The 13070-nt window shown below is 37.8% G+C and overlaps 1 protein-coding gene across 1 annotated transcript in view; it reads right to left on the bottom strand.

Moving 5' to 3' along the window:
• COL28A1 (collagen type XXVIII alpha 1 chain) overlaps positions 1–13070 on the bottom strand; it is a 135393-nt gene that overhangs the window by 46851 nt on the left and 75472 nt on the right. Inside the window, exons 25-26 of the mRNA XM_011364633.2 lie at positions 8558–8626; positions 6579–6647 (exon numbers count right to left, since the gene is read on the bottom strand). Of these exons, the coding sequence (XP_011362935.1) occupies positions 6579–6647; positions 8558–8626 (138 nt within the window). The remainder of the gene's footprint in view (positions 1–6578; positions 6648–8557; positions 8627–13070) is intronic.

Below are 13070 nucleotides of genomic sequence, written 5' to 3'. Positions count from 1 at the left end.
ATTAAAATTTAGTTAAAATATAAAATAACAATAATAGTATTAGGGTGTTCTGAGTTATTGCAGCAACCAGAAAATTGATATGCATATTTCATAAAGTAAATGTGAATATTCTTAACAGTAAATATTGGAAAAAGAAGGAGAATAATGTATAAATGCCAAACTAGTAAAGGGGAAAATGCAAGTTAAAAATTAACTAGTCTTAAAAAGTATAGGCAGAGATTTAAAAAGAAGCAGAACGAGTGAGACAAAGTGCCCCCAACTGGATGGTAGATAAATTTTAAAAGTTCACTAAAGTAAATGTAAATAAACTAAATGCCCCGGCAAAGACAAACACTGTTAGACTAGAGTTTTAAAAATCGAAATGCATGTTGTCTAAGGGAAACGTGTAAAATAAAAGGATACAAAAAGCTAGAAGTAAAAGGATAAAAGTAGACCACCAATCGAATTTAACCAAAGACAGTAAATACATTAATTTCAGAATTAATAGAAGACTTTAAGGCCCAAAGTACTACTAACCATAGTACCTAAAAAAGTCATCATAACCAATTTCCTATTCTTATTTCTTTTTCTTCCACTCCCCCACCCTCAATTCCCTCTCTGTTTTAGAAGCAGATCATTTTTCTGCCTGTTTCTCTCCATTTCAATACACACTCTTTTTATTCAGTTTGACTTTTCCTAGAGCAGAGTGCACACCAGTTGGGCCCATGATTCCCACCCTGATAATGTGAGAAGCATTTCTGAAGAATTGATGCTCGAAGAATTTTTCATAGGATGAAAGAAAGATTATTCTGGGGCTATCTTTATCAGGGTCTGTCAGTTTGAGCCATACATACCCCAAAAATTTTGCTTTGTTAGGGATTCTCGGAGTGACCTGGAAGAGGCAACTTACCTCACTTCCCTTCACTTCTCATATTTAAACCGAGAAGTCATATCTGCAACTGGATAAGCATAGATACTGATAATATAAAGCCAATAATTGTAAAGTTCTTAAGATATTTGTAAAAGCAATAAAAACAGTTTAGATTACAGACCAGTTAGCTACTCATTGGCTTGTCAGAGAAGTTTGCAGTACAAAAGAATATGTCCTTCAACCAGCCAAACCGGAAAGGACTCAATAAGCCTTTGAATGTGTGATGGGAATAGTGTTTATCACAGCCTCACCCAGGGCAGCTACACCTGCCAGCCCAGATCCAGCTACAATTCCTTGTCATATGCTTGCCAATTGATTTCAAAAGATCACCAAGTCTAACCCCTCCCTTCTGACAGAACTGCACTCGGGAAAAAGAAGTACTCTTTCATACTTTTTTCTTTTAACGAATTTATATTATCAGGAAAAAAGACCTCACTGCATGTATCTCAGTTCTCAAAGGGCTAACTTTTAATTTCAACATGCAAATAAAAATTTTGAGTGTCATTTCCTTTTGAAAGTCTCAAATTGATTATCTGACATTTGCTCTGACTTGATTTCTACCCAACACATGATTCCTTCATGGAGGCTGTGTGGAGAACTGGCTATGAGTGATCCTGAGTACTTACTTAACATCTCTATACCCTAATTTCCTGGAGCCTACCCCATAAGCTGGTGAGCCTTAAATAAGATAATGAGTGGAATTTAGAAAATGTATTATGGCCCTGCTTCTCTCCTCAAGCTCAAAGCTCTGAACAGTAAAGATACTTCTTCCCTTGCTGAAAGAAGGGGGAAAATATATACTAGTAACTTACTTCTAACCAAGCATTGATGGATGGGAAAAAGATAAAGTACCTTTTATAAATTTTCAACAGTGAAATTCATGGGAAATACCATAAAGACAGTGGCAGCATCTAAGAGGAATTTATCTATGTCCTTCACTCAACTTGGTTTTATATAGACAATATCTGTTACAAGAATAAAAAGAAATATATAGTATTTATGTCTTTATATATTACATAGATACAACTGGGTGGGTAGTAGGCAGGAAGGAAGGAAGGACAGAAGACATGAGGGGAGAGGGGAGAGAAAAAGTCAGAACAATTTAAAATGTCAGCATGTTTACCATAATTATAAATTTTTACTATTATAGCATAATGAGTACTTTTAGTATATAACTGCTTAAATGAAATGTTTCATATAATTTTCTAACTTGGTGATATTTAAATTTTAATCTTTTTATTTTTTATTCTTTTAATATTCAGCATCAGTACATGGTGTTGGACATTGTCTTTGTTACCAAGTCTTTAGTCCTTTTGACTTTTCTTTTGAAAGTGGAGAAACCATAGTAAACCTTGGGGCAGGATCTAATATTTACTTTGGAAAAAATGATTTAGGCATTAGTTTTTCCTTTTAGGTTCCTGGCAGTGAAAGGAGCATGCTAGAAGTCAAGCCAACTTCTGTGACGGTCACTAGCCATTGTATAGAGCTTTGTTCATGGTAAAAAGACAATAAATATAAGCTGGTAATGATGAGTCAAGAACCACCCAATTGAGAGGCTAAAGTTTCCAATCTGTTTTTGATTTGGGGAATTGGCGATTTAAAAAGGAAAATTTAGTGAGCTTGAGAGAGAAAAATATCCTACCATAGCCTCAGATTCAGCTTCAGAAATTAAAAAACAAACAAAAAGCCATCTCTTTTCCTAACTGGCTAGAAAGAATGAAAGCCAGTTGGCCCAGGAGGAAAATGAAAGTGTGAACCAGTAAGTGTGAAATACGAACGGCCTCAGGGCCAGCCCCAGTTAATTAATCCAAACTGTCCCTAACCTATACAACCTGTATAAAGAATACTGTGGACTCAGTGCTTTTGGCTTTGGTGTGTAACCCATATCATTGTTGTTAATTTGGTTTTACAGATAATAAAGGGTATAAAGGTATGGGAATACCTTCAATGTCTAAAACTAGGTTTGTGGATTTTGATTACCAGGATTAAGTTTTAGCCACAGCCCTCCCCTGCTACAGGCATTTTGGCAGGTGTAATCTCAAAACTCCGAACTATTTTAAAGTGTAAACCTCCCATATGGTTCTGGCAACTCTTTTCTGTGTAGAAGAATCATTGTGGGAATTTGAAAATTACAATACAAGAAAAGTATTAGAAGTTAATTGAAAGATGGTTTCTGGCATAAGCACATACACAATCTATATTATGCTGTTAACTACATTCCCTACTGTTTCAATTTAATTTCTAAGGTGTGTTCATGATAAATGAAGTGATCATACTGTTACCATGGTTGGTTTTGTTTTCTGTTTTTGATGCTATTAGCTTGTTTGCAGTCAGGAGGGGGAAAGAAAACTTTAAATCGAAATACCAGAAAGTCATCATATTAAAATATGTGTGCGTGTCGTTCCCCTTGTCATATTAATAACATCATACAGATGGTTATGAGTTTGGGAAACTAGAAAAACTTCCTAATATCAATGCCTCTTAATCTTTCTGCAGATATTTACAACTCAGTGTATATCAAGCTTACCCCTGACTTTTTATAATTGGGGCTCTTTATACCCTTAGGTCAGTTTCATTTCAGTGAATTAGTCACTTCTATTTGGCCTTTCAGGGGGACAATTTTCCATGCTGTAAAGGAGTTTATAGGACAAAGTTACTTCGACACCGCTAAAACAAAATATCTACCTAAGAAATGACCTGAACCTTAAACACTGAACCAAGAATCTTCAGGGTTCTACCCTGAAGTTCTAATTAGAGCATTTTAGTTGGAAAAGCCATTTTCTTTCCGGCTGTCCTTATCCTAGGCCCTGCAAGCTGTCCTGACCCACCCCCACCAAAGCCCTGCTGGTCTCAAATGCTGTGGGCATGCCAGGTAACCCCAGGGAGTCCAACCTTTCCTTATTCTCCACATGATCCACATTGCTGGGTGCTCAGGACATTGAGCTCTTCATGCCAGCTCTGCCTCCCTCCCCTGATGCCATGCCCATCTCTCCCAGCCTTCGAACAGCAGCTCTCCTACTGGGTTTCAGGGGTCCCTCGTCCTCTGGCCCTGACTTTGTCATAGACAGAAATAAACATTTCTTGTTCCTTTCCTGGTCCCACTAAACCCTAAGCCTTGTCCAGCTCTTTATCTAGTACTCAGATTGTCTGCTCAAAACAATTTCTAAATCATCCACTGGTGCTCCTGATGCTGCTTGAAATAAGGATGAATATATCAAGGCTCTAAAATTTTCTTTTCAAGATAGGATAAAAGAAATGATAGGGCTGAACCCAGTCCTTGTAAGCCCAGGTGACTGTGCCCCACAAGAGAGTGATGAGGCATTCTGGAAGTTGCCATGGAGACCACTCTTGTTTTCTGTTCTCTTCCAGAACTACCAGCATACTTCAGAACAACGAATAAATTAAAATTTTTCACCTTTCCTAGAAACAGGTTAAATTATGTGTGGCAATAAATGCCAACTCTTCACCAAATCACCAGTTCCCTTCCTCCTAGGCACATGGCTAGACTATCTTTCCATAAGACTAGTTCTTGCCAATAAAATATGGCAGAGATGATGTCTGTCACCCCTTGGCCAAGACTTTTAAGAAGCAGGTGTGCCTGCTCCACACTCTTTCTTTCTTCTTGCTGGGTGTAAATGGTAAAGAGGCCCACCAGATAGAGGAATCATGAAACAGAGATCAGGTTCTCTAAAATTCTATGTGAAATAAAATTGCCCACTAACTGGGAACAGCCTACAATGTGAACAGAAACCTCTATTGCATTTGAGCCATTACATGTTTGGGGGTCTTTTGGGTAACGAAGCGAGGCCTATACTAATTAATGCACCAATATTTTGTGTTTTAGAGCATTAAACTACATGAATGTCAGAATCCCGGGCCTTCATACTGGAAAATAAAAGAAAGACTAGCAGAAAGGAAAGGGAAGCGGAAAGGAATAATGTGAGTAACTACAAACTTTTACTACATATGTAATCATGTACTGAGCCTTATGTTAAATGCACTATACACACTGTCTCATTTAATTACATTTATTCCTCCTGACAACTTTAGGAAATAGTACTATTATTATCCCCATTAATCAGATGTGGAAAATGAGACAGAGAGGTAGTACTCAGGAAGCCATGATTCAAATCCATTGACTCCACAGCCCAAACTCTGGTTGAGTACCCACCACTGTGTTCTAGGCACTTTGTACAATTTCATCTTCACAACACCTTGTACAATAGGCTTTAATATTTCCATTCTAAAGATGAATAAGCTGAGATTCAACAAAGATAAATGATTTGTCCAAGCTTATACAGCTAGCAAGATTCAGGCAAAGATCTAAGTGGCTCTAAAGCTCATTCTCTTCCCATCACACCATTGAGGTCAAAATATAGATAGAGGAGAGAGGCCATTTCTACTGAGTTTCCTTGATTTCCAGGCCCCGAATGTCTTGGAGGTTGATTTGTCAGCTCTGTGACCATGAAACACTGCAGTCATCACTATTTGTCAGCTTCGGAGACATTGGGATTTCTGCTGGATAGTGTTTACCTGCTTTCCCCAGCATGTCACTGAGGCTATTTTTTCACACTGAAATATCAGTCAACCGGTCCTTTGCCACCACCCACAGGGAGGGTTCTCTCGGCCAGGATTAGATCCTTCAGGCCTAAGCAGAGAATGGAAACCAGTGGTATGGAAGCTCATTCTTTTAATGAATAAAGAGTTTACACATAGCAGGAGTTATAGTCCCAAGCTACAAATCTACCTCAGAATCCTAAAGTCATGGAGAGCTACCAGGACTCTTATTTTTATGAGGACCTCCTGATCTTCTGAGAAAGCTCTGAACTGACTTGAGCTGACTTGAAAAAGGTGGAGAGAGGGAAACTGGCATGACTCCTGAGTACAAATGAAGAGTGGAAGAAAGCCATTTCTGCCTGTCCCCATACTTGGCTTTTTAACCTGAATGGCCCATCCTCCTCTCTTTACATTCCTCCTGCCCTCTATAAGGGCTAGCCTCACAAGGGTTAGTTGACATATCAAGGAATCACTCAAGATCCAGCCTCATCCCTTCTCCCTCCTGACTTAACTGGGGAATTTTTGGCATACCTAGAGTCCATATCTAGGGGAATGGTCAGTGCTGGAAGCTCATAGTAGGACAAGATGGTGGCATCATATAACCGCCTGACTTGTGCCACAAAAGATCAAGACTACTTTGGGACCCGAGAGCCACAATCCCATCTTCATCTATGCAATCAATAGATATTTGTGGTTGAGAAAAAACACTGAGGGCCCTCAGGGAGCTGGAGCTCTCTGCAATGCAGGGTCAGCTGGGCCTCTGTGGTAACTGCACAGGAATGACAGGACACTGCCGTGCAGCCCAAGGCGGTGAGTCCATCATGTTTCCAGGGTTTCCTGAGACCAAGGCTGCCACAGCAGCACCACCACAAGTCATTGCAATGGTTAAATTTTCACCAAGCAATTTATGTAATGTTTAGCATTCATGAAAGTAACGTACTTAGATCATTTTCACACTCCTAGATGGTGTCTCTAAATACTAGATGTAATTTTAACAGCTAAGCTTACATTAAATCCATTTTGTGATGGTCATATTTTATATTATCTACAACCTCTTTTCTCCATCACCCCAGTGAACTGAGAGGTGACTAGCACGATCATATTCACTTACTTTAACTCCTTGTAATCCATAGCCAGTGGGGCCAGGAGGGCCAGGCAAGCCTTTCTGCCCAATATCACCCTGTTGGAAGACAGAGAGAAATCAGACAAGTGCAGGAAGATTTAAGGAGAAACAACATATTACTGCTCTTGACTTCATTCTTACTTCGGTGTAATCAGGACCTTCATCTATACTGCCAATATCATATTTTATATGAATTGGTGGTTTTCCCAAAAACTTTAAGCCCCAGAATCCTTTGCAAAAATCCTACATATAATCCAAATATAAATAAGGATGTAAAGCAGAGCTGCTGGGCATAAGTCTTGTCTGCTTGGGCTCCTCCAGCTCTCATACCGCTAACCCCTAAAACACCAAAGGGGTGACAATCACTCACACGCAATTCTATGTAGCCTTCAATGTGGTACTCCATTTCAATATGATGTGCTAATTCACCAGGGTTGCATTTAAAGATTCAGGTGATATAGTCATGTTGAATTTTAAAGAAAATATGTAAATGAAGCAAAAAGTGCAACCTTAAAGCATAAGTAGAACCCATATTTCTTTAGGAAAAGCATCTGTGGTGAAATGAGATTGGAAAATGTTCTACTCATGGTACGTGCCTCTCCTTGGAGATCCCTAGCATGTATTAAAATATTAAATCCTCTGAGGAGTCTCACAATAGAGAGATTAGTTTAACTATCCCAGAAGTTCCTGAAGTAGCATTTGATGGAACAAGCTTTGAAGAAATACTGGTTTAATATAAATTGCTGTATGAGTCAGAATTTTTCATTCCAGTATAGAAAAAAGCTTTATTTTTTTTCCTGATTTTAAGAGGAATATCTGCTCATTGCAAAAAGAAAAAAAAAAAGTTAAACAGAAATAAAGATGAAACTGAAGAAGAAAAAATAGACTCATCTTCCCATCACCCAGCGATAACTACTAACATTTTGGGATTATCTTCATCCACATAAAGTAATCTATAAAGTTAAGAAATAGCCCACTGCTCAAATGGAGTTAATGGACAAGAAAAAAAAAGATAAAGAATCTTAGTAATTCTGTGATCCTTAGTAAAATTGTTGATTTATAAAGCCTTTTCCTTTTCTTCTCTGATAACAGGATTCTAATTCACTTCTGTGCATTTTGGATGTGAACACACCTATTTGAATTTGAATTTGTGATGAGTGGCTCATTGATACCTGTTTTCCCTATGAACATACCTGATACTTCTTTACCTCACTTTTTGAACAAATCAAATAAATACTTGTTGATCAAGTGAATGAACAAGTAAAACAGGGATTCTCCACCTCAGCACTATTGACATTTTGAGCAGGATAATTCTTTATTACGGGAGGCTACTCTGTGCATTGTAGGATGTTTAGCAACATCCCTGGCCTCTATTCACTAGATGCCCATAGCACTTCATCCCCATCTATGACACCCTAAAATGACTCTAGACATTGCCAAATGTCCCCTTGATGGGGGAGAAAGAAGGACAAAATCTCCCTCATTGAGGAACACTGGATTAAAAGAATAAAAGGATGAAAAATCTCTAAATTGGAGGTGGCAAAATGAAGAGAAATAGAAATGAGAGCAAAGGGGGCCAACGGAAGTTTCTCTTGCTTTCCATGGAGGCAATCTAGACCCTTGCACTGAGGCCTTAACAGTATACTAGCTGACATCCTGTTACAATGCCACCCGAAGTCCCTCTGGCCAAAATAAAGATGTGCTTCTTAACGATGGCACAGCCTCCAAGGAACCTAGAAATATTTTGAGCACTTTGCACCTACTTTCTTAGGAGACACTGGCAAGAGAATGGCTTTATAAACGTAAACGTTCTATTTAGTGAAAGTTCACATGATATGAGAAAAGACTTCATTAGTAATTAAGAAAAAATAAGTCAATACCAAAATGAACACTATGAAATTAAAGTTCATTTGGTTGTCACTGATGGTACCTGTGACCCTCATACGAGCACAGACCTGAGGACTCACCTTTGGCCCCTGGGTTCCTATTCCCCGAGGCCCAGAAGGGCCTGGAGGGCCTCTGACACCAGGCTCTCCCTGAAAAGACACAATGAATGACAAGTTATTGATTTTTAAAAAAACTTTATGCTGCATATTTGATACGAAATTTCCTATTAAAAATATTTCAAATAAATGTTCATATTAAAAATATTTTTAAATTCCAAACCCTTGAATTTGACTAAACTATTAACTGAGCCCTTGTCTCCCAGATCACTTTCCTAAACTTGACAAAGGGTGTATTATCTCCCTTTGTTTTCATTTCTTATTGCTGGTTATACAATCTTCAAGCCAACTGATAGGGGTCCTGTTTCAAAACAATCAAATCAGTTAACTTCTTGGCAGCCTTAATATATACTTTTTCAGAACTTTCTTCTTTGAAATTTGGAAAAACAATTACTGCCATTGTGAAAAGAAATAAGAATATAAAGCAACCATAAAAAGATATAACCCCATCCTGATCTCATTGCTCTTTTATGCAGCAAAGATTACCACTGCGTGGGTTAAGGATGGGCACCGTGAAACTTCTGCCACTAGGGCAGCTGTGACTGCAGGCTAATTCTATAAAGGCTTTCCAGAGTCTCTAAAGTGTGATGGTTCCATAACTGGCAACTATCACCAAAAATGCAGTGGGACCTGGTTAAGGTAAGTCAGACCCTGAGGTTAGAACTAGTTGAGATGTGAATGATGTGAAAAAGCAGAGAAATAAAAATCTCTTTATTAGCCACCTTCTGTTTGCCCAACAGTATACTAGGCATGTTCATTTATGTTATTTGATGTAATCTGGTATTTACGACCATCCTATATTATAACGGCTAATTTACCTGACTCCTCTGAACCTCAGTAAATTCATCAGATACACAGAAAATAGTACCTACATTTCATGAGGAAGACAATGAAGTGAGACAAAGAATGTGCATGCTCCTATCACATGGTCTAGTATAGAGCAGGCACTTGGTAAATGTTGACTCCCTACGCCATCTGTTTTACTAAAGAGGAAACTAAAGTTTGCCCAAGGCTGCACAAATATGAAGAGGCAGGGCTAGCAGGATGTGGAGAAATAGGATCCCTCCTATGTTGTTGGTGTAGCCGCTTTGGAAAACAGTTTGGCAGTCAGTCTCTTAAAAAGCTCAACATAAATTTACCTATGATCTAGTAATTTCGCTTCTAGGTACACACCCAAGGAAAATGAAAACATATGTCCACCCAAAGACTTACATACAAATGTTCTTAGCAATATTATTCATAATAACCACAAACTAGAAACAACCTAAATGTCCATCAACTGGTAAATAGACAAAGTTTGGTAAATTCAGCAGTAGAGAGGAATGAGCTACGGATACGTGTTTCAATGTGGATGAACCCCAAAAACATTATTTTCAATGAAAGAAGCCAGATATATGAGACCACGTATCGTTTGAGTCTATTTATATGAAAAGTCCAGAAAAGGCAAAGCTGTAGAGACAGAAAGTAAAAAGTAAATCAGTGGTTGCCTGGGGCCAGGAACCAGGACAGGATTAACTGTAAATGGGCAGAAAGGATCTTATTGGGGAAAAGAAAATGTTCTAAAGCGAATTTATGGGACTAGGTGTACAACTTGGTAAATTTATTAAAAAATCATTGAATTGTACACTTGAAATGGGTAAATTCTATGATATATTAAATATGCCTCAACGAAGTTAAAAAGAAAAAGAAGAACCAGAGCCAGGCTTTGAACCTGGATTTCTCAAGCTCTTTGTCCTAGGTCCTGTTTTGCCCATGGCCTATGAGGAGCTAAATAGCTTATAGCTTTCAACAGTGCAAAAATCATGAACAAGAAAGGATGAAATTGTTTATCTAGGGTTTTTCCTTGGTGTATATGTACCATATTTTTTAATAGATGGGAATATAAGTATCTTAATGAGCTGTGTGAATCCACAGAGATAGTATCTTCCTACTATGGTAGAGTCTTAAAAATGTATCAGTTCTTTTATTCCATAGGCCATGTGCCCATGCTAGGCCACAACATCAGGTGAATGTGTCTAAGAGGATGCTGATCAAGACTCACTTCACCATTTGATAGGACCGGTTCTGCCACAATGCAGCACTAGTTGTACCTAAGAAGTGCATTTACCATGATATTTTCAGTTTTATTGTCAGTGGCTAGAGTAACATTCACAAATAAAAAGATTTTTCAACAGGCACTCACGTAGCTGGATTTAGCTTCCCATGCATAATCTGAAGGTTATTGGAGCCTGCAGAGGGAGCTCTTGCATTAGGAGACAGCCAACAAACCAGAAAGCAAATTCTGTAGTTGCCATTTATTACCATATCCATCAATTTCATAAGACCATAGCCTAAACCCTCCCCCCACCCGCCCACCTCCACTCTTACAAGAAAGAATAACTGTTTAAATTGCCTACAGTTCCCTCTTGGCCCACAAAAAGGATTCTAAACAAGAGACACTCTTTTTATTTTCATAGGAAGTGGCCAAGTTTAGGACTATCTGTGGTTACTTGTATATGTGAACTTAACAAAGGATTTCGTGACAGTTTTATCAAGACCATAACCTTGCAAAATGGTTAATTCAACCCTTTTAACAACATACATAATCTTACAATGGTTCTAGTAATCATTTATTGAAACATTCACTTTTTAAAAGAAAAAAAGATAAAGCACAATCACATTTATTCCTTTTCTCACTGGTAAGTCTTTGCTTGGATTCATATTAAAACTGTTGTAATTAATAATAATAAATAATTTGTTAAGCTTATTATATGACAGGTACTTTTCATTCATTATCTTATCTGATCCTATTAACATCAACTTATTTCATTTTACACATAAGAAAATTGAGACTAGAGAGATTACATGATTTGCCAAAAACCATGCAGCCAGAAGCAATTCAAACCAGGGGTTGACTCCAGAGTTCATCTCTTATCTTGGTGTTGTCTGGGGCTAGATGAAAGATGCTAACTTCTCCATACACTTCCTTCCAGTTGCCACTTACTGCAAAGACATGGCTATGTGGCTGTGAAAATTCTTTTCCTATACTGAGTCAAACACAGTCTCTCAAGGAGAAGAAAGAAAACGTCCTGATTACAAGATTCCTAAGAGGCTCACACAATCTGCACAAGTACCCAGCTGTCTAAGGCTTCCTTGTCCATTCTCTCTCCATTGCCATTCCTCAGTTTTGTGGTTTACCCCAATATTTTAATTGGTCTCATTCCAGATCTCCTGCTTACACAAATTCTTGTTCTCTACTTTTATCCATACTGCAATATATTTGATTTGGCAGAGTAATACATCCTATCGTTGCTACTACTACTACTAATATTTTAGTATGTTAGAATTCATAAAAATGTTTTATAGACATTATTCCATGAATTTCTCAGAATAACCCTGTGACAGAGTAGGCATTATTATCCCAAATCAATCTCTGATGAGACTAAGTCTCAGGCAGATTAAATGACCTGTTGAGGTCACACAGCTAATAAGTGGCAGAGGTCTCAAATGGAGTAGTGATAAGGAAACAATTTGTTATAACTTCTATATTCTATAAGATTTAAATACAACATTTGAGAAGAGAGTGCTTTTAGAAATAAAACAGTCCAATAGACTATCTCTCCCTCCCCCGCCCCCCGCACACCTTAATAAGGCTGTAATCACTATTTCTCCTTTTGTTTGTGTCTTTTAAGCCCTTGTCACTCTTTGAGAAGACTGTGGAAGCAAGTTACATTTGCTCTAGAAGTGATTTCAATGCTTTTTTACTTTGGGGACAATAAAAAGCAAATTGAATTTACTGTGAAAAGAATTAGCCTCTTAAGAATTTTTCAAGGAATGGTACACTGAAGATTCTACTAAGTGATGAAACCAAGGAATGATTGAGTTTTAAAATAAGATAGAAGAACAAAGTAATAATTGGCAGCTGCTTAATATTTCTTTCTTTCTGGCTTTTAAACAAAAATTAAGATATGACTACTGAGGCTCCAGCTACCACAAACATAGCACAACTCTGGAATGAATGACGTTATATATGATGGTTTAGTAGCTCTTGGCTATCTCACCTGTGTTGCTGGAATGTCAATGGAAATTTTAGAGGCCTTCTTCTAAGCTTATGGACAGACAACCCAGACATTGACCACATGTATTGATTATTGACTGGCCATTGTCATATCATTCAGTCACGTCTCACTGACAGCCTTTAATGTGAAAAGGGAGACAGTAACAATTACCAGCACAATTATCAGGGGTACGAGGAAATAAGGAGGACACTGGAAAACAAGCACTCAAATTGCTATAATGTTTTCTTTAGAGTATTTTCCCAGATTTAAATTTCAAAATATTTAAAATGTTTGCAGTTTTTCAAATCCGTTTCTCTTCTAAAACTTTAATACTCATCCCAAAGCGGCAGTATCTCAATGTCTCTGATAATTTTAAATCTTGCTTTAGGATTTGGAGAGATTTGTGTTGTTTCTTCCTTTTCTCAAAGTTAATTTATCAA

Source organism: Pteropus vampyrus, unplaced genomic scaffold (assembly GCF_000151845.1).
Source record: "Pteropus vampyrus isolate Shadow unplaced genomic scaffold, Pvam_2.0 Scaffold4, whole genome shotgun sequence".
NCBI classification, from domain to species: Eukaryota; Metazoa; Chordata; class Mammalia; order Chiroptera; family Pteropodidae; genus Pteropus; species Pteropus vampyrus.
Note: the sequence above shows the minus strand (reverse complement) of the source record. Positions and strands in the feature narration are given on the sequence as shown.